At 46.0% G+C, this 22346-nt stretch overlaps 1 protein-coding gene and 1 non-coding gene across 3 annotated transcripts; one reads left to right on the forward strand and one right to left on the reverse strand.

The window, feature by feature from the left end:
• Positions 1–1377: 1377 nt before the first annotated feature.
• TRAFD1 (TRAF-type zinc finger domain containing 1) lies at positions 1378–22346 on the reverse strand. Of its 2 annotated transcripts, none has more exons than XM_066260535.1 (12): positions 22209–22346; positions 18369–18434; positions 13901–14036; positions 13746–13799; positions 11905–12310; positions 10943–11149; positions 7630–7706; positions 4752–4985; positions 3672–3792; positions 2694–3033; positions 2434–2506; positions 1378–2203 (listed from the first exon to the last, which is right to left on the reverse strand). In XM_066260535.1, the coding sequence occupies exons 2-12, from the start codon at positions 18413–18415 to the stop codon at positions 2132–2134; spliced, it is 1767 nt and encodes a 588-aa protein (XP_066116632.1). In that variant the 5' UTR covers positions 18416–18434; positions 22209–22346; the 3' UTR covers positions 1378–2131. The 2 variants fall into 2 exon arrangements, with proteins under 2 accessions (XP_066116632.1, XP_066116631.1); XM_066260534.1 differs by having other exon boundaries at positions 3666–3792.
• On the forward strand, positions 9443–9546 carry LOC136327972 (U6 spliceosomal RNA). The gene has a single exon (XR_010730020.1). It is a non-coding gene; the product is annotated as a U6 spliceosomal RNA (small nuclear RNA).

Consider the following 22346-nt stretch of genomic DNA (forward strand, 5'->3'; position numbering starts at 1 on the left):
TTGGTTTTGTGGATTTGCCCTGACTACAGCAGATGAGCCTTTGTACAAGGGCTGACCCTACGGAGCAGGAGTCCTTTAAGCGGGGCTCTCATGCCAGCCAAGCCCACCTTTGGGTGTGTCGTTTGTGGAGCTTATTGGGTGGTGCGCTGGTGTGTTCTGAAGCTGGCTATCAGCTGACTGGGCGGTAGCACAGTGGATAGAGCATCGAACTAGGATGAGGAGGACCCAGGTTCAAGACCCTGAGGTCGCCAGTTTGAGTGCAGGCTCATTTGGTTTGAGCAAAGCTCACACCAGCTTGGACCCAAGGTCGCTGGCTTGAGCAAGGGGTCACTTGGTCTGCTGAAGGCCCACGGTCAGGGCACATATGAGAAAGCAATCAATGAACTAAGGTGTTGCAATGAAGCTGGCCACCAGGTATGTTGGTTCTGGAGCCTCTTAGAATGGGGCTCCAGTGCAGGACAAGATCAGCAGCAGCTTGAGGGGCTACACCTCGATCTGCAGTTGACTGGCACTTGTGCTGGGTTCGGCATTCTTTGGCATACATGAGTTTTGCCTTAAGCTAATCATTCACTGCTCAGGTCCTAATAAAGCTTGCAAGTTTGTTCCAGAGGCATCAAACTCTTTCCAAGTAAGCAAGAATGAAAACAAAGCTCATGAATATTTACAGAAATACAAAAATACACAGCAGCCAAGTAGGTAAAATTCAGAATAAGAACCACCAGACAAATCAGTTGAAACTGATGAAGAAATTACACTAATGACTGAATTAGTTATAAAACAGGATTCCACGTTTAAGAAGCTAGGAAAAGGGGGAAAAATTGGACATGTTGAGATAAAAAATATAAAAAAAACTAAACTGAACGTCTACAAAATGTAAATTACGTCTTAAGATGAAAACTACACTGGATGAATTAACAACAGGTTCTACTTCAAAAGATTTCGTGAACGTGGAGACATGACCTTTCCACCCATGAGGCGGGCCAATTCTTCCACTTCTATCCCCACTAGGTTGTTGGGAGAAAAACAAATGAGCTCAGAATAACCCCAGGTGCTGTGAGGTGCTGGGGGCCGTGGATCCTTCCTCCAAGGTTCGGCAACTCTCAGGATCGAGGCTTTTGAAGAATCTGCCTTTCTCTATGCAGTGTGCAAGTCCCCACCCAAGGTCACCACTAGAGCTGCAGCGACGGTCAGTTTCAGTTTCCTCGAAGTGCAATCAGTATAAGAGCTCCCTGAGAAGGAGCTCACTCTGGTTCTGCTGAGGCTGCGGGCACATGGAGGAAGCCCCTTCCCCCAGGACGTCGGGCCGACACCAGCCCACTCAGACCCCCCCTGAGGTCTCCAGCGTACACAGGAGACATAACCACAAGACTCACTGAATTCCAAATACAAACTTTATTTCTATTACAAGGATGTTAGTAATTACAATAATAAAATGAGGGTGGTGGGGGCTCTGATATGGGCTTCTGGAGCAGGTCCCAGAGCTGAGGCCTCAGTCGCAATCAGGTCAAACCCAGCCTGGCCCTGGCACCCGCCTTCTCCGTCAAGACGCGGTGGAGACACTGAAGCGTCCCCTCCAGAAACAGGAGGCATGAAGCCAAAGGCCGAAGCAGCAGATGCTAACAAAGCTGGAGCCCACACTCCAGCTCCTTGTCTCTGGAAGCCTGTTCCTGACGTGTCCTTGCCACCGGCCTGGCACTCCTGGGGGTGGGGGGCACAGGAGAGGGCACCCAAAGGCTCCCAAGTTGAGGCCCCGCAGGGAAAAGAATCATTTCACAGGTGAGTACCAGGTTCCCAGAATCCTCTCCTCTCTCTACTAGGACCATATAGCACCAAGAAACAGTGGTGACAGTATGTCAAAAGATGGAGCCCTGGTGCCCGAGAGCCATATCTTGTATTTCTGTGCTGCCAAAAGGCAGCAGCTAAAACTGAGCCATCCCTCAACAGCCTTCCTAACCCTCCCTCAAACCCCCAACTCTCACATCACAATCTCAAGACACAAAATGGCCATAACCTATAAAAAGTTAAGATCTACAAAATCTCCCCTGCCCACAGAGCCCAAAAGGCAGGGCCCACCCTGCGGCGAGAGCTGCTGGCAGGATGGCATCCCTTGGCAGGCTCTCCAAGGACCCCACTACTCCTCCTCCTCCTCTTCCTCCTCCTCCTCCTCGGCGTCCCCAGCTCCCTGCTGCTTCGGGGGCTTTGCCTAGTGAAAACAGAAAACAGGCAACACTTACAGAGAAAGTAAAAAGGCAGCCCACCCTCAGAGCCCTGAAAACGTCAAGCTTCCAAAGAAACCTCATCAAAATCCAAAAGCACAGTCCCTCAGCCACGAGTGGCCTGACACCCAACCACTGCTCTGGACCTCAACACCCATACCAGACCCCCTCCCCAACCCCGCTCCCGGGTCCTCCCTGCTTGTGCGGGGCCTGTCACCTTGGCCGTTCTGTTGCGATAGCTGGCGGCTGTGGGGGTAGCCCGGGAGTTCCTGCCACCTTCACTCCTGCCACTGAAAGAGAAGGATGGGAAACCAGTTCCTGAGATGCCCCTGAGCACAAGTCAGACACTCAGATGACACACAGCTGGAACCAAACACAAGCAGCTCTCTGTGAGCAGACAACAGTACAAGCAAAGTCCACATTCCGAAGGTCTCCTGAGCTCCTCAAAAGCCGCTCTCCAGGGCCACCGATTCTCACCTTGCCCGTCTCCCTGCAGGCCCCAGGGGGAAACAGGGCGTGAGGTTTTCTGAGTAGAGGTTTGGAGCAGGGTGAATCACTGGAACTTGTGCAGTGGCCATGGCCCCACTATGGCTGTTCTGATTGCGCCCCTGGGTGTCTGGGCTGTCCAAGTTGTTGAGCTTCATTCCATGAGGAGGGCTGGGCTGGGCACCAGGCTCGGGGCCTGATGTGGACGTTGTTGACAGTCGGTTACAGGTCGCCGTCATATTGTTAATGGGTCTGCTAGGGAGAAGAGGGAAGGTCGGCACTCGACTGGTTTCCTGCTTGATATCATCCATGTAACCAGAAGGCAGGTCTCCTGCAAAGATAGAGCAGCAGCTTTAGGGAAAGATGGCCCTTAGTGCTAGCACTGGGTCCGGAGCAGGGACAGTAGGTTTCTGGGTAAAATATGGCTGCCTCACACTTAAGGGCTGCCGAAACCCCAGTGCCCTGGACAGGGTGGGAACGCTTTGTCCACACTGTATACTTACCGCCTGAGTCCTCAAACACATCCTAACTATTCAACAGTGATGTGCAAGCAAACCTTAAAAATAATTTCCAACTGATTTTGTAGTGAGTTCCAAACAGCTGACTTGCCCAGTCACGAGGCCCTTTAATAACGATGGTGGCAGATGACGATGGCTGCGTTCCCTAAGCAGATCTCAACTAGAGTCGGGGCCCAGGACAGCCACAGTAAGGTCTGAAAATCATCTCCAAATAATCCACGGAGGAAACCTACAGCTGAGCAATCACTGACTACTTGGCATGTTTCATAGCTGTCCCCAAAGCCATTACCTTATTCAGTCTACCAGCAGACCACAACTAGCCCAGTGACATCCTACTGTGCTCGGTCACCCGGTACTCGGGAAACCCCCAGGTTAGGGGGGTAGGTGAGGAATGGCCAGCGGGCCTGAGTCAGCAGCAGACCTGTGGCTCTGGCTCAGCCCTTACTAATACCCTGGTGTCTGATACGCCTCTTGGGCAGCTCTGGCGAGGTCTCTTGAGGCTGGAAGTCCTGTCTAGGAATCTCGTCCATCACATGGTTGTTTGCTGTGGCTGGGCGTTGGTCACACTGGTCCTAACAAGAAAAACCAAAATTAGTATCTGTGGACTTAGTCATTTCTAGGAGCGGGAACAGTGAGGGGAAAGGGTGGAACAGCAGAGGGTGAACACACCGTCCTGGCGGGCCCCTGACAAGCACTGAGGAAAGGCCTGGGTCTGAGAGGAGCGTATCTGGCCTGGAGCCGTCATTCCCATCAGCACCCAAGGTGCTGGAGAAGCCCTGTCTGATCTGCACAGTGATCAGAAGGACTGGTCGGAGAACCCAAAGAATGCCCGCCTATCCATGGACCGCAGAGTGTCTGCACAGTGGTTTATTCCAGTCTCCTGGACACAACCAGCAGCCACTTATCTACTGCTCGATCCAAACACAAGTCTTTATTACAGGAATAAAATGTGTGTGTTCTAGCAACAGCTATGTGGCATCAAATACAGAAATGGCCCTGAACACACCTGCAGTGTTGGTTCCCAGAAAGAACAGGACTAGACAGAAAATGTATTCTTCACTAAGTACTGGAACCCTAGATTGCAAAATCCCAAAAAGGACTTCAGATCATCTAGTCTAACTCCATTTACAGATATCCCCATTGAGGGAACAGGACCTACCCAAGGGCAACCGTAGAACTAGACCTCCAGGTCTCCTGAAACACAAGTCTCACATGCCATCACGATGGGAAGAATCTGCCTAGTCAGAAGTAGAATGTGTCAGTGACCTCAGGGGAGTCTCATCTAAACCCCTCTGGCAAGTCTTTCACGCCTGTTTAATGAAGTCCTGGCTCCCTGATCCTCAGCTAATGACACAACTGCTTCAGTTGCCAGAATGTAGAGAAAGTCAGCTCACAAAACTGGGCGTGTCCAGTAGCCAAGTCAGGTGCACAAGCAACTTAAAGGCGAAAAAAGCCTTGGCAGCTCTCAAAGCTGCAGGTTCACTTGGGGATCAGCGTGGAGTGAATGGACGGATTCTTCAGGGGCTCTCACCTGGTGATGGAACAGCACCTCCTCTTCCAGCTGCACCCCACAGAATTCACAGGGGATGATCACGCTGTCCTCCATAGAGGGTGGACTGCTCAGGCCCATCAAAGAGTTTAACTGGTTACTTGTAGCCTGCTGCAAAAACTTCTGGAAGATGACATCAGGGTCCTCCTCCACCCCTTTGGGGGAAGTGCTACGCATATTATATGAAGGTAAAGCACAGGAAGGGTTACAGCTTGTCTGTCTCAAAAAGAATAAAAAAACAGGTTAAAATAAGGAGGTTAAGGAAAAAATACATTTCTCAAACATTTCCTAGAGTCATAAAATCTTACTGATACTTAATATTGGAGAAAGGAAACTAGAAATGGTCAGGGGAATGCAAATAGAAGATTCACTTTATTTTAAACATTTCTGTGCTTTTTTTTTTTTTAACTGTGTTCATGTCTTTTAAACTAATTTGAAAATATTCAATATTCTTCCAATAGCCAGAGAGTGAAAAAGGCCCAAATAGTCTTGGTTATCCCTGTTAATGGATTTTCTTATGCTGCTCCCAAACCAAACATGACATGTATTCAAATACTGTATTATTTGACTTACGGGGGAATATATTCCACCAAGAGCAAAGGGACGCTTAATAGTTTTGGAAATGCCTTGGCCAGTTGGCTCAGTGGTAGAACGTTGGCCCAGTGTGTGGTTGTCCCAGGTTCGATTCCCACAGGAGAAGCGCCCATCTGCTTCTCCACCCCTCCTCCTCTTCTCTCTCTCTCTCTCTCTTTCCCCCTTTCTCTTCTCCTCCTGCAGCCATGGCTCAATTGGAGTGAGTTGGCCCCGGGTGCTGAGGATGGCTCCATGGTCTCCACCTCAGGTGCCAATAAGAGCTCAAGCAAAGCCCCAGAGGGCCAGAGCTTCACCCCCTAGTGGGCCTGCCAGGTGGATTCCTGTCAGGGCACATGGGGGAGTCTCTCTCTGCCTCCCCTCTTCTCACTGAATTAAAAAAAAAAAAGTTTTGGAAATGCTAGACCAGGGGTCCCCAAACTTTTTACACAGGGGGCCAGTTCATTGTCCCTCAGACCATTGAGGAGGGCTGGACTATAAAAAAAACTATGAACAAATCCCTATGCACACTGCACATATTTTAAAGTAAAAAAAACAAAACGGGAATACAATATTTAAAATAAAGAACAAGTAAATTTAAATCAACAAACTGACCAGTATTTCAATGAGAACTATGGGCCTGCTTTTGGCTAATGAGATGGTCAATGTCCAGTTCCATATTTGTCACTGCTAGCTGTAGCAAGTAATATGATGCACTTCCAGAGCCGTAACGCATGCATCCTGCGTCACCGGAAGTAGTACTGTACAGGAGCGATGCTATGCTTTGCAGTGCCGCCACATACAGTACTCCAGGAGCACAGATTGCGGATGCATCCTGTGCTCCTCTCACTGACCACCAATGAAAGAGGTGCCCCTTCCGGAAGTGCGGCGGGGACCGGATAAATGGCCTCAGGGGGCCGCATGCGGCCTGCGGGCCGTAGTTTGGGGACTCCTGTGCTAGACTAAGCCAAACCAAATCAGAGAGTGCAAGAGCATTGAAAGAAAAAGTTCCCTCCAATAGACAATCCTCAAACAAAGGAAGGCTATTCTCTAATCATTCCTAAATGGCTCGAGAACTTTCAATCATTTAAAAAATATCTGACACCTTTCATATACCATGTATTAAGACTCAGACGTGGCCCTGGCCGGTTGGCTCAGCGGTAGAGCGTCGGCCTAGCGTGCGGAGGACCAGGTTTGATTCCCGGCCAGGGCACATAGGAGAAGCACCCATTTGCTTCTCCACCCCTCCGCCGCGCTTTCCTCTCTGTCTCTCTCTTCCCCTCCCACAGCCAAGGCTCCATTGGAGCAAAGATGGCCCGGGCGCTGGGGATGGCTCTGTAGCCTCTGCCTCAGGCGCTAGAGTGGCTCTGGTCGCAACATGGCGACGCCCCAGAGGGGCAGAGCGTCGCCCCTAGTGGGCGTGCCGGGTGGATCCTGGTCGGGCGCATGCGGGAGTCGTCTGACTGTCTCTCCCCGTTTCCAGCTTCAGAAAAATGAAAAAAAAAAAAAAAAAAGACTCAGACAGAAACTAGGCCCTGGCTGGTTAGGTCCGTCAGAGTGTCATCCCAAAACACCAAGGGTGTGGGTTTGATCCCTGGTCAGGGTACCTAAGGGAAGCAACCAATGAGTGCACAACTAAAGAGGAACAACAGATGAATGCTTCTCTCTCTGTGTGTAAAAAAAACCAAACACCTCAGAAACTAGGGAAACCAAGAAGCTGGCCCCAAGGAACTCAGCCTAGCAGTGCAGATAACAAAGAGGGAATCAGGACCACATCACAGACTAAAAGAGAAGTGCGCAGAGAACTTCTGAGGAGCACAGAGGTAGGAGCTCTGACCTAGCCTTCAGAAGTCATTCAGGATGGTTTCTTGGACGTCTCGTGTGAACCATGTTTACAAGGAAGGGGCCTGTGTTGTTGGGTATGTTAAGGCAGGGCTGGAAGGCCACACAGCTTCCAGGAAGAAAAACTAAAGTACAAGAACGGCCCCAGACCATACCAGGGAACTGCAAGGGCTTCAGTACAGCTCTAGTAAACACGTGGCAGGAGAGGAAACCAGATTACAGACGGTCAGCAGAGATGTACAGCAGTCACTGCACATGGAGGGCGCATCCTGGGCCTGCTAAAATCAGCATTACTTTTCCTGAGAATGAGACCAAGTTCTCGTACCCGTGTGTCAGCTGCCACTCCTATAACAGGCACATTAAAGTAGTGTCCTCAGACTTCATGTGTCCTGCAACACCAACTATGGCCTGCACACATTCCACTTACAGCCTAAGTAACTCAACACACCTGATGGTCAATCAGAAGTTCCTCTGGGTAGAGCTCCTCACAGAATTCACAAGGCAGCATGGTCTCATCGGCTGCACCTGGGTATCAGAGGCCACATGGTCAGATGCCAGATGAACAAACCTGACTCACCCCGTTATCCCCAGGCAGTGGTTAGCAAACTTATTAGTCAACAGAGTCAAATATCAACAGTACGACGATTGAAATTTCTTTTGAGAGCCAAATTTTTTAAATTTAAACTATATAGGTAGGTACATTCCTTATCGAGGTAGCGCCCGCACATGGGATTTTGTGGAAGAGCCACACTCAAGGAGCCAAAGAGCCGCATGTGGCTCACGAGTCACAGTTTGCCGACCAGGGCCCTAGTGGGGTTTTGATATTTCAGAGATGTGGCAGTTTATGGGGCTATAACTCCTCCCACAGAAACTACCTAAGAGACAAACCCTATGCCAAAAACTGCCACTTAGGGGAAAAGATGCATTTGTCCCCACTCCATGAGCAGCATTACAGTAGTAACTTACCCACTGCTCTCATTAAGAAGGAAATTTCAATGTGTATCCTCGGCATTAATCTAAGAGCCCCTGTGCATTATTTCAACCCTCAGGAAAGACTCACAAAGGAGGCCCTACATCACCCTCCTTTTATAGATGGAGAAACTGATGCTTGTATATTACTGGCAGACAAATACCCTGGAAAACCCAGTACAAAATATCAAAAAAGATGCTGGGTGAACATAACTTTAATGTTGGAGGGTGATCATGAGAGGAGTAAGAAGCCTGCCTGAGTAGGTCTGGGCTCTGGGCAGGAGAGAGAACAGCCTCTACTGAAGAAAAGTAACTAGAGTCAGGCCTTTCCGTAAGTTTGAGTCCAAAATCTACATTTAGGATGTTTAAAGACCCAAACCAAAAATCCAGTTTAAAATTGTTCCAATCAGTAGTATCCCTAAGTGCCTGCTAGAAGCATATACACACACACACACACACACACACACACTCAGAGGAACACACCAGAAAACACTAGTTCACGTGCATATGTGCACGCGCACACGTGCACACACACACTCAGAGGCAGCAAACCACCATGAATGAGTCAGCATAAACAAATAACAAAACAAATTTTAAATATATTTTCAGACAATAGAAAATTAAGTATATTTAACATGCATAAAGATATGTTAAAAAGGGAATTTCAGTATGACTACCTAAGTTATAAAAGGTTATTTTGAAAATGAGACACATTGAAAAAAAAATCAAAGAGAACTCAAAACAAATAAAAAATATACAATTCCTGAGTGAATACACCAATGGCCATATTAAACAACAGGTCAGGAAGATAGGTAAGAATCACCCAGGTAGGCCCTGGCCAGTTGGCTCAGTGGTAGAGCGTCGGCCTGGCATGCAGAAGTCCCGGGTTCAATTCCCGGCCAGGGCACACAGGAGAAGCGCCCATCTGCTTCTCCACCCCTCTCCTTCCTCTCTTGTCTCTCTCTTCCCCTCCCGCAGCCGAGGCTCCATTGGAGCAAAGATGGTCCGGGCGCTGGGGATGGCTCCTTGGCCTCTGCCCCAGGCGCTAGAGTGGCTCTGGTCGCAACAGAGCGACGCCCCGGAGGGGCAGAGCATCGCCCCCTGGTGGGCAGAGTGTTGCCCCCTGGTGGGCGTGCCGGGTGGATCCCGGTCAGGCGCATGCGGGAGTCTGTCTCTCTCTCCCGTTTCCAGCTTCAGAAAAATACAAAAAAAAAAAAAAAAAAAGAATCACCCACGTTGCAGCAGCACAGAGGACAAAGATAGAAAATGGACGTGAAGAAACATGATGCATACTGCTCACTTCAGCAGCACATACACTAAAACTGGAACAATAAAGAGATTAGCATGGTCCCTGCACAAGGATGAGATGCAAATTCATGAAGTGTTCCATATTAAAAAAAGAAAATACATGGAGGATAGAGTGATGGCTGACACATCTGAACAGATTCAAGAAGAGACTACTGAGAATGAAAGGCAACAATCAAATAACAGATGGTAATTTTCCACTTATATAAAAAATACTAAACTTATAAACCAGGAAGGCTGGCCAATGCCAAGAAATTTAAAGCCAGAGAACTCATCAGAAAACTGCAGGAAAAAAATAAAACTGCAAAACCCCAATGACAAAAAAATCTTAAAGTCAGCCAGACAGAAAGACAGAGTACCTACAGAGAAATAACTACACTAATGAATGTCTTCTCTATAGCCAACAACAGAAGCCAAGAAATAGAATAGTATCTTCAAAAAACTAAGACAAGTCTGACCAGTGGTGGTATAGTGGATAGACCACCGTCCTAGTATGCTGGGGTCTCAGGTTCAAAACCCCAAGGTTGCCGGCTTGAGCGTGGGCTCACTGGCTTGAGCACAGAGTTGCCGGCTTGAGCACGGGCTCACCAGCTTGAGCACAGAGTTGCCGGGTCACCCACTTGAGCGTGGGATCACCGGCTTGAGCACAGAGTTGCTGGCTTGAGTGTGGGCTCACCAGCTCGAGCACAGAGTTACCGGCTTGAGCAAGGGGTCTCTGGCTCTGCTGTAGCCCCCTGCCCCCGCTCCCGCCCCCGTCAAGGCACATATGAGAAGCAATCAATGAACAACTATGGTGCCACAACTATGAGTTGATGCTTCTCATCTCTCTCCCTTCCTGTCTCTCTCTCAAAAAAAAAGGGAAAAAAACTAAGAAAAAATAATTAGCAATCTAGAATTGTATGGCCAGAGAAAACTATCAAATATGAGGATAAAATAAAGATATTTTCAGACAAACCAAAACAGAAAATTTACAATAAACAGATACTTTCAATAGAGTTGCCAAAGAATGCACCTCAGGAAGAAATTTATCCTTGAAGGAAGTGCTGAGAAACAATGAGAAATAAAATGGTAAATAAGCAAAATAGAGGGCGGGAACTAAAATAAAGGGACCTGAAAAGAAGTTACCCAACACAGGAGCCTGGGTTTTAAAAGCAAACAAACAAAAACTCTAACGGACATTATGTGCAAGTAGGGAGCTTTCTTAAGACATACAGAATGATGTATGTAGGGATAAAATGTTATTCATTCTCAAGTGGTCCTGGGAGGAAACTTATAAAGATAAAAGAAAAATACTAAAAATGGTGAACAGAAGGAGTACATAGATACAGATATACTATTCTGACAGTTTTTAAAAATAAAAAGTTGGGAAAAGCAATGAACAAAAAGACAAATTTTATCTCATAAAAAACCTAATTTCATAGGAACTGTATAGTGTAAGACTTAAAACACTGTGGAGACAGAGGCTAGGGAGGAAGAAATGAACCTACCCTTTACGTCATTCAGAGCATTGAGACCTCTGTGGGTCTGGTCCACCTCACACACGGCCCTCCAGAAGTCCTGCTCTGCCAACTTGGGGCCCTGGCCTTCATTCTGCAGACTTAGGGCCAACATAAAGTCCAAGTTTGCACTGTCTTCACCACCCTCTTTGGGGGACTGCCGGCTTCTATTCCTTTCCTGTCTTTCTTGTTCCTCCACTGAAAAAAAAAAAAAAGAAAATCAGTTCTCAGGATGTATTTGAGATGCTGCTAGGCTTTAGCTCAAGTCCAAGCCTACCCAATGTTCAAGTCCATGCCTACCCAATGTTCAAGTGCACGCCTACCCAATGTTCAAGTGCACGCCTACCCAATGTTCAAGTCTACACCTACCCAATGCTCAAGTCCATGCCTACCCAATCTGTGCAGGAAAGAGGTCCAGCCCTCCAGTCCTCACAGGACTCCAGATCTTAAGTTTACCAAGATAAAAGTCTCCATTACTGTTTTAATTGTTTTACTAATAAGCAATCTTATTGAGCTTTAACTATATGATAGGCACTGCCCTAAACATTTTACATACATTTTCTGCACTGTAGCAGAATGGTTTAAAGCACGGGTCAGACTGCCTGAATTCAAATCCCTGCTCTACCAGTTACTACCCTCATAAGACTGCTGTGAGAATTCAATGAGTTACTACATGTAAAGCACTTTGCAAATACCTGAAGCACATAGGGCATACTTAGGAAATGTTAGCTGTTAATAGTGTTGTAATCGCCATCATCATCAACCCTAATTATAATCCAGTAGCAATCCTATACCAAAGAGGTTCTGGTGCTCCCACCTTTAGGCAAGTTAGTATTTTTCCTTACATTACATTGGCTATAGGCGGGTTTCTATAATTAAGATCTATTTGGCCCCAAAGCCCTGTTCCTATTTGCCCTGACATTTTGATGCCCTGTAATCCCAACACAACTCACACAGATTATTCTGAATTGGAAACTGGGTTGTCATGTTCCTTTGGTTGATAGTCCTACTCTGGAAAAGGTCCGAGTCAAAGGCTCTCAGGGGCCTCCGGGATAGCCTCATGGGTGGGTCCAGAGACTCGATTTGTCGGAGGAGTTGGGATGCAATCCACATTCCTTCTTGACCCCAACACTCATCATACGCGTTAGGAGGCATGGCAACCTCATCTCTCTTTTCCTCCCCTTCTCTCCCACAGACTTCAGGATGAGTCTTCAGATCTTTCACCAGGACATTACGCCCACAATTGCCACATAACTCTGTCCGGGCACCACAGTAATCTTCATGGTCCTTCAGTTTGAGGACAGAGAGTTCCAAATCACAGTGCTGGCAAAGGGCCAGCCGTAGAGGACACTCGGTCTCCTGCAACATGAGTAATGGGGCAGTTAATATGCAAATCAAAGAGAGCCCATGTTCCAGTACTGGGCAAGGAGAGCGAAGAAGCTTCACTTCAATGCTTCCTTCCAATACCAGCTTCACACTCAGCCCCCCTCCCGACATCATTTTGTGCACACATAACAAAGCAACCTCAAATCAGCCAGGTAAGCCCAGAAGCAAATGGCAAAAGCACAGTGATTCAGATGTTTGTCAAAGCTCCACCAGCCAACTTCCCCTACTATGCCAATCTGTCTTAAGTTCCTGGTAATGAGGAAAAGAGACTGCCCTTTAGAAAGACATTAATTTTTTTAATCTGTACATTTATATTATGGCACTAGCTTTACATTGACCAAAGAAGCCAGGAATCACCAGTGAGGATAAGATGACCCAGGAGTACTGCTATACTTAGCAGATGAAGGACTAAACTTTTACTTTTTTCTTTTTTAGTAAAGGTGGGGACAGACAGGAAGGGAGAGAGATAAGCATCAACTCATAGCTGTGGCACTTTAGTTGTTCATTGATTGCTTCCTCATATGCGCCTTGACCGGGGATCTCCAGCTGAGCCAGTGACCCCTTGCTCAAGCCAGTGATCTTGGGATTATGTCTATGATCCCACACTCAAGCTGGTGACTCCACGCTCAAGCCAGTGAACCCACGCTCAAGCTGGAGATCTTGGGATTTTGAACCTGGGTCCTCAGCATCCCAGGCTGATGCTCTATCCACTGCAGCACTACTTGGTCAGGCACTAGTAGGATTTTTTAAATGCTGAATTAATAGCTTGGTTAGAGCATCATCCTAATAGCCCACAGTTGTGGGTTCGATCCCCAGTCAGGGCACATACAAGAATCAACCAATGAATGTATAAATGGGTAGAACAACAAATCGATTTTCCCTCTCTCTCTCTCTTTCTCTGTCTCAAAATCAATTAAAATATATATATAAAACAATGGACAAGTTTTATCTCAACTAGTAACCAAATATTACTATGTTCTCACTCACCAAATGCTCTGAGGAATTTCTTTGGGTATAAACAGCATGCTCTTCAAGTGATCAAGAAGTTAAAATGAAATTATAAGACTTAAGGAAGGTTGGGTGCTAAGTAAGGAGGTCATACCATGTTGGCAACCCCAAGCCTGGCTTAAGACTCAGAGAGGCTGCTAATAGCCAAACCCCAGAATGAGAATGAAAGACTCAGTTCCAAAGGGAAAGGCTCTGCAACCTGGACAGGGGGCACAACAGGCCACGCAGCCAAATCTGGCAGCAAATAGTCAAAGCCTCAAATAGGCTTTGAGAGGTAGTGTGCACGGAGCTGGTAAAGAACAGACAACCAGACTGGCCTTCTGCTCTGCATGTGGCTCTGGAATCTCTGGATCGGCCCCACGGTAACGCACTCCTCCCTTCGCTGTGCAGGGAAACTAACCTCATGATTCTTTAACTGCCTCTTCTCCAACTTCTTATTACATTTGCAGGTAACCTAAGATAGAAGTGAGAACCGATAAATGGGCTTTGTGACAACTTGCTCACTTGCCATTGCACAACAGCAAGTATAGTACACTGGAGTCCTTGAGGGCTCACCTGACAGTGTTCTGCAGCCATGTGAGTCTCCATGTCAGACTTGGGGAGTGGGTCCTTGCAGATAGGGCACACACCAATGTTCCTTTGACAGTGGATCTCATGGATGGTAAAGTTGCACACCGGAATTTCTTTTTTGCTGCAGAAGTGGATCAAAGAAAAAGGCAAGTGTTACTGACTGATCCTGCACAGTGTATCATGTGGAAACCTATCATGTCCAATCTTTATTCTCCATTATTACTCTTCAGTGAGTACCTAGTCTATTAGCTCTTATGATTGTTACTACCCCTGCGTTTCATGAGTTAACTCCTGAAGGTTGAGTCTGCTGTGCCACGCTCTGCGCTGTCGGTGCTGTGTGCTAACCGAAAGCTCAGCCTACCTAGCTTTCTAGACATCAGAGTTGACCACAACCAACTCCTCAGCCATTCTATGGAAACAACTCTGACAATGAGCCACTTCTATTACAAGAACTGGGCATGAATTTTGACTACAACTGGGAAAAAAAACACTAACAGTGTTACAGCCATTAAAAGCCTAACTTTTTCCTCATTTGGATTTGACCATTGGAAAACTCAAATTTCACAGTCTAGGTAAAGACTGCATTAAAACAACGTACCTAAGTATGTCACCTAGAATAAAATTTCAGAAAAAGAAAACACTGAATAGGATACAGATATTCACACAACAAATCCTTAACACTATGTTTTGCCTCTGACCCTTTATCCCACACTAAGTTGAAGCTAGCTTCTCTCTTAAAGTTTTATTCTACATATACAGTCTAAGAAACAGTTCAGAGTGGGATGACTGATGTGCCTCCAGCTGTAGTCACATTCCCAATATGAAAGACCAAGACACCAAATTTATTTTCATCCAATGATGGAACTATGAAGAAATCTCCAATATTAATGCTGAAAGGTGACACAGTAGAGTAATCAATGATGGGGGTTGGGAGAAAACTCAACTGGATAAAGAGGAAACTACTAATGTTTTCACAGATTTAATTTCTGCTATTTCTCCAAAATTCCTAGCTTTCTAAGAAAACCAACCATTGGTTTTAAACTACCAGTTTAATATTTTTTAACTGTAGGATATTTATATAGTGGAAGGGGCCATAAAATCATTTATCATCTAAACCTATTAATTCTCCTGACCAGGCGGTGGCGCAGTGGATAGAGCATCAGACTGAGATGTGGAGGACCCAGGTTCGAGACCCCATTAACTCAACAAAAATTAACATTAGTAAATCCCATTACAGGCATACCTCATTTTCTTGCACTTCATAGAATCCTGCATTGTTTACAAACTGAAGACAAGACCCTCCACCAGCGAAAAGATGGGCTCTTTACTGTGGTGGGCCAGAACCAAACCTGCGGTATCTCTGAGGTAGGCCTGGCGCAGAGGTGTTGGGAAACTAGTACTCTAACACTAATGGACATGCGAACTGCTTTAAAATAGCCTGAAAATGCATTTCTCGGACCATAAAATTATGCTTTTTAACCCAGTAATCTCACTCTTGGGATTATGAAGGTTTTTCACTAGTCATAATATTGTACAAAAATGAAAACCATTAAAAATGTTGAAACAATCAGGAACAACAAAGCTAACTATGGTACAGCCACAAAGGGAGAGAAGCAGAGGTATATCAAGAATGGACTCCCCGTTTCCAACTTCAGGGGAAAAAAAAAAAATTAAAAAAAAAAAAAAGAATAGAAATTGTGCACAAAATACTATGAAAAATCAAAGCCAGTAATAACTGCTTAAGGTGTTAACATTCTGGGTTCTTTTTTCATAATTTTAACCAAAATATTATTTTAACAGCACAAGTTAAAAAATAAATTATAGGCCCTGGCCGGTTGGCTCAGCGGTAGAGCGTCGGCCTAGCGTGCGGAGGACCCGGGTTCGATTCCCAGCCAGGGCACACAGGAGAAGCGCCCATTTGCTTCTCCACCCCTCCGCCGCGCTTTCCTCTCTGTCTCTCTCTTCCCCTCCCGCAGCCAAGGCTTCATTGGAGCAAAGATGGCCCGGGCACTGGGGATGGCTCTGTGGCCTCTGCCTCAGGCGCTAGAGTGGCTCTGGTCGCAACATGGCGACGCCCAGGATGGGCAGAGCGTCGCCCCTGGTGGGCGTGCCGGGTGGATCCCGGTCGGGCGCATGCGGGAGTCTGTCTGACTGTCTCTCCCTGTTTCCAGCTTCAGAAAAATGAAAAAAAATAAATAAATAAATTATAGTTTATTTTACAGGGCTACTCTGGATAACCTACTGACAAGATCATTCTATATATACAAGGAAACTAAAATTTTGAGTTAGAACATAAGAACCACATAATCATAAAGAAGAAAGAATCAAAAACAGCTGGAGGAATGACTACAGAGCAGTTGCTATTACACGCTTTCACCTCTTGGGAAACCTTGAAAGAGAAGGGTAAACGATATTTGCAACAATTACATGAAACCTCGGACTGCTGGTTTTGTTCTCTTTCAATTGAACTCCCAAGATAACCCCACCAAACATTCCAACCAGACAAAATACTAATACACTTGCTTCCTACATACAGATAAAAATCAAGATGTTTTAAGTGAGGTGAGAACACAATTCCGTATGTAATTAAAACTGCTAAAAGCCCCAAGAACTAGCAAGTTCAAGATAAAATGTCATTTTAGATAGAAATGACTGACAAAGCAAGCCAAGACTTACCGGAAACTTTCCAGCAACCTTTCAAACAATAAACGCAACAAGCCAGAAATAATTCTTTAATATGTGCAAATATAAGGTGACTGAAGCTTGTGTTCCCTAAACCACACACCCCTCCCAATCAGGACACCCTAAGAGAAAACATGCAAAGACATCTTCAATCACAACAAACTATTCTTCTTACTGAGCCAGTGGGTCTAACTGCAGCACATATTTTGAAGGGTACCTTAACTTTTCTTAGGGAACAAAGAAATATGGCTCTAAAGACAAAATTTTAAAACCTGGCATTTAAACAGGGTGACTTGGATGGGGAGGTCTGTGCTGGCTTAGCCTTCTATGCTAATCTTTTTTTTTTTTTTTAATAAATTACTTTCACTTTGAATAACCTTGTTTTCATTAGCTTTCCAGTAACTTACCCTTCTTTTTAAATTCCACTGGCATAGTTATTTATGTATTTACTAGGCTTGAGATTCTTTGGGCTGGTAAGAGTATCTTAACTGATGCTAAAGCCTTATCTCCATTTTCATAAAATAAGTGATTTTTACTTATTATTTGTACCACTGATTACTTAGTATCAGTAACAGGATATGTAAAACCCAAACAAAGCTAAAATAGTCTTTTAGATGTCAAAAAGTGATAAAAGCATAGAAAAATACCCTATAAAGGCAAGACTCCCTCACAGAAATAAAATCTGGGGTTGTTTTTGTTTTGTTTTTAAGAAATGAAATCTTAATTCCAGGCAGGGAAAGAATATTGTGACCAGCAGTTGCTGTGATTACATCCTAATTCTGCTAAAAGGCTGAGCAGAAACAAAAAGGCAATTAAAAAAAAATTATTTGGCTTGAACCTTTAATCAATCTTCATCAAACTATTCCCCTTATTCAACGTCTCTTTCCTTTTACCACAATTTGGTAAGTTAAACATAACACAGTTTTGCTTTCTTTAGCTTTTAGTAAGAGCACTTGTATCTCACTAAAGTACCAAGTTCTTGAGAAATCCCAACCAGGATCAGATTATTAGCTGCACTCCTGAGCAGTTTCACTTCAGCAAGGAAGAGCTGCTCTTTCTTGTCACTCACGTGGGTTAAAAACACCAAAATAGAAAGCTGTTTAGCCCTGAATGTTAAGTCAAGACTGTGCCCAGTCTTCACTCACAGCTCTGGAATCATGAAATGGTAACAATCAGATCTGTCAGAAGACTTTAGACTTACTTTTTTTTTTTAACAATTGAATATTCCTTCAGCAAAATCTTTTATAAAAACCGTTCAGCTGCTCTGGTTGAACTGCTTTCTCACTACCAGAGGTAGAGCCAAGCTCACTAACCCTTGCTCCCAATCAACCCCAAGACAGCCAGCCACTATAGCCACTCAGGGAAATAAATCCTTGCAACACACTTTGAAAAACATTAATCCAAGTATTTTACTATATTTTTAGTATCTTTTTAAAATAATGTAAGATGACAGTTTTCAGAAAGACAAAAAAATCTTATTTGTAGATCAGAAAAGTGAGGCTCAAAGCAGTCAAGTGACTTACCAAATCATTACCTAATTAAAGGCAGGAACCAGAGCCCTGGCCAAACTGATACCTAAACCAACCATCTTGTCAAATTACAAAAACAGGCAATTTTATCCAAAAGTGGTTAAAAAGGCTTTAGTCTCATATACTGGCATGACACATATACAGGCTCCAATTTTAACCCACCAATAAATAAAATTGATAAGCACCAACTCTTTACTGAAGCTATTTTGTCCTCACTCCAAAAACATTTCTTAATTTCTTACCAGTTGTCACACAGTCGAGTGTCCTGGTCATCTAGAAATTCAGCCATCTTTAGCTCTTCCTGAAAACTGCAAAAGTAGAAGTGAGAACTTTCATTTTCATTTCTGCTTTAAGGATGAAAGAGAAACACAAAAGCAAAACACTCAGGCACAGAAAATGTCACCAAAGCCAGTGCATCTATTCTAAAGCATTTTATTTAATACTCAACACATGGGTTTTACCTTTTTAAGATTTTCTTTTTAGATTTTATTTACTTGTTTTAGAGAGAATAAAGAGAGAGAGAGAGAAGGGGGGGGAAGGGCAGGAAGCATAAACTCCCACATGTGCCTTGACCAGGCAAGCTCAGGGCTTCGAACCAGCGACCTCAGGGTTCCAAGTCGATGATTTATCCACTGCGCAACCACAGGTCAGGCCCTTTCTATTATTTAATTTTCACTTTAAAATAATGTGACTTGCAAAAAACAGCACAAAGAATTCCCATATACTCCTCACTCAAAAAACATTATAACCAGCCTGACCAGGTGGTGGCGCAGTGGATAGAGCATCAGACTGGGATACAGAAGACCCCGGTTCGAGACCCCAAGGTCACCAGCTTAAGCACGGACGGGCTCATCTGGTTTGAGCAAAAGCTCACCAGCTTGAGCCCAAGGTTGCTGGCTCAAGCGAGGGGTTACTCGGTCTGCTGAAAGCCCGCAGTCAAGGCACATATGAGAAAGCAATCAATGAACTAAGGTGTTGCAACAGGCAACGAAAAACTAATGATTGATGCTTCTCATCTCTTCGTTCCTGTCTGTCTGTCCTTGCCTATCCCTCTCTCTGTCTCTGGGAAAAAAAACAAAAAAACAACATTATAACCAAAGTAAAATTATCAAATATAGGAACTAACACTAATACAGTACTAGTAACTAATCAATAGATCTTCAAATTTCACAAATCATCCCACTGATACCCTTTAGTCTAGTTCAGGATCAAATCCAGGGTCACATACAGCATTCAGTTATTTCTCTTTAATCTGACCAGGCAGTGGTGCAGTGGACAGAGCACCAACTGGGACATGGAGGACTCAGGTTTGAGACCTCGGGGTCGTTGGCTTGAGTGCAGGCTCACCTGGTTTGAGCAAGGCTCACCAGCTTGAGCCCAAGGTCACTGGCTTAAACAAGGGGTCACTTGGTCTGCTGTAGCCCCCTGGTCAAGGCACATATGAGAAAACAATCAATGAACTATTAAGGTGCAGCAACAAAGAATTGATGCTTCTCATCTCTCTCCCTTCCTGTCTTTCCCTCTCTTTGTCTCTGTCACCAAAAAAAAAAAATTTCTCCTTAATCTTCTTTGCTCTGGGATATTCCTTCAGTTTTTTGTTTGGCGCTTTTTTTTAAATTTTCCATTGATTTGAGAGAGAGATGAGGGAGGGAGGAAGAAAGAGAGAAAAAGAGAGAACAAGTACCAATTCGGTGTTCCACCCAGTTGTTCCATTAGTTGTGCACTCAGTGGTTGCTTCTCATATGTTCTCTGACCAGGGATCAAATCTGTGACCTTGGCCCTGGCCGGTTGGCACAGTGGTAGAGTGTCGGCCTGGCGTGCGGAAGTCCCGGGTTCGGTTCCCGGCCAAGGCACACAAGAGAGGCGCCATCTGCTTCTCCACCCCTCCCCCTTTCCTTCCTCTCTGTCTCTCTCCTCCCCTCCCGCAGCCGAGGCTCCACTGGAGCAAAAGATGGCCGGGGCGCTGGGGATGGCTCCTTGGCCTCTGCCCCAGGCGCTAGAGTGGCTCTGGTCTCAACAGAGCGACGCCCCGGATGGGCAGAGCATCGCCCCCTGGTGGGCATGCCGGGTGGATCCTGGTCGGTCGCATGCAGGAGTCTGTCTGACTGCCTCCCCACTTCCAGCTTCAGAAAAAAATACCAAAAAAAAAAAAAAATCTGTGACCTTGGCACACCTAGATGATGCTCTAGCCACTGACCCCAATCCCCCCCCCCCCCGGGGCCAGGGCCATTTCTTCAATCTTTCTTCATCTTTCATAACTTTATTAAGTGTATTAGCTAGTTATTTTGTAGAATGTCCTTTTAGTTTGGGTTTGTTTGATGTTTTCTCGTGATTAATACGTATCTGGCAAGAATATCACAGAAGTGATGTTGTATTCATCTTGGTGCATTACATCACAAAGCATATGATGTCAACAAGCTTATTATTCCAGATGACTTTAACTTTGATTACTTAGTTAAGACAGTGTCTACCAGGTTTCTCCACTGCCAAGTTTCCCCTTCTTTTTAAACAAATTATCAATGTAGAAAGCAAAGTGCTGGAGACTTTATTACCAATATTTATATTTTTAACCTTTTTTTAATTTAATTGGATAAAGAAGAGAAATATTGATTTGTTGCCCCACTAATTTATGCATTCATTGGTTGTCTTGTATGTGCCCTGACAAGGTGTCGAACTCACAACCTTGGTGTATCAGGATGACTAACAACAGAGCTATGTGGCCAGGGCACCAATATTTACTTTAGATTATTCCTTTCCATGATGCAAAAAAAATGGTCTTAAATACTGCCCCCAAAAGGATTTTTTAATGGTTTTTACATTTTTAAACTCACTTTTCAAAAACACTTCATTCATTCAGCATGTTAAGACTCTGTGTGCCAGACACTGTTCCCTGGTGTTAAGAATACTTTACAAATTAAAGTGTCTGACCCAACAGATCAATTTAGTTAAAGAGAAAAATAAGCGAAGAAATAGATAATGCCTTAAGGTGAATATTTTGATGGAAAAGTACATTGACAAAAAACAACAACAACAACAACAAAAAAAACCCATTCCCAAAAGGTGGGGAAGCCTAGGTACCTTTCTCGGGGCTGATTCTAGGCGCGATCTATTCCAATCACTAAACTAAACCTAGGACAGAGTCTCGGAGGAGAGAAGTCCCTGGTTTTCAGCTGCAAGAGGATTAGGGGCGTCACCTAGGGCTCGAGGGCGGAACCTCTGAGGGTCAAGTTCTGGTTCTGTCACTCAATGGCTGAGTGATTTAACCTCTCTAGTCCCCCAATTCCTCACAAAAACAACTGACAGTATTTCCAAGGGTCGTTAGGAGGAGCGAATGAGCGAACGCACCAAGGTGCTCTGGAACTGTAAGTCTTCAGCGGTGGGAGAGGCCCGTCTTAGGGACTTCGGGGGCCGCCCCCTGCCCGAGAAGACAGAGCTACCGCTTGAGGGTCCAGACCCAGAAGGCGATTTCCAACTGCCCCTCCCCCTCCCCCCCCGCGAGGTGGGGATCGGGAGCGGAGAGGGCACCAACCAGCTTCGCAAATAGCAACAGTTACCATTTAGTGGGCGTTCACTGTAAACGTTTTCCACGGGCGATCTTTATTTATAATACAGGCCACAGCCCTACGAGGTGCAAGTTTTTAAAGTGGAAGCCTGGGCGACAGTGACTGCCGCACAGTTGGTCAGAGTGGGGACTTGAACCCGTGTCGCGGGCTGAGAGTCGGCAGTAGGCCACCGCGACCCCCCACGCCACCGGCAGCTCGAGGCTCGGGCCCAGATCTGCCCGGGGTGCGGTGACCCAGGGGGCGCTCCGGACCACGCCCGCTTCCCGGTCACCCCGGCCAAGCCCGAGAAGGGGCGGCGACGATGCCGCCGCAGGCTGTCGAGGCTACGGGTTCCTGAAAAGAAAACGCGGCCTCCGCCACTGGCCTGAGGAGCCGCCGCGGCGCGGGCAATTTTCCCCCCGCGGCCGCCACTCCCCCGGCGTACAGCCCCTGCACGCGCGCACCCGCCCTCGGGGTACTGGCCTCCTCCGAACTGGGAGCCGCAGAAAGCTCCCCCGCCCGTGCCGCCGCTACACTCACCCGGGACCAGAAGAAGGACCTCGAACTGACTCGCCAGGCACGAACACTTAGCCACCCCTCTCGGCCCCCGCACTGAACAACGGCCCACCGGGCCGCCTCACCACTTCCGACCGTCGCGGAGCAGCGCGTCCATTGGCC

The sequence above is a fragment of the Saccopteryx bilineata genome, chromosome 2 (assembly GCF_036850765.1).
Source record: "Saccopteryx bilineata isolate mSacBil1 chromosome 2, mSacBil1_pri_phased_curated, whole genome shotgun sequence".
Classification (NCBI taxonomy): Eukaryota; Metazoa; Chordata; class Mammalia; order Chiroptera; family Emballonuridae; genus Saccopteryx; species Saccopteryx bilineata.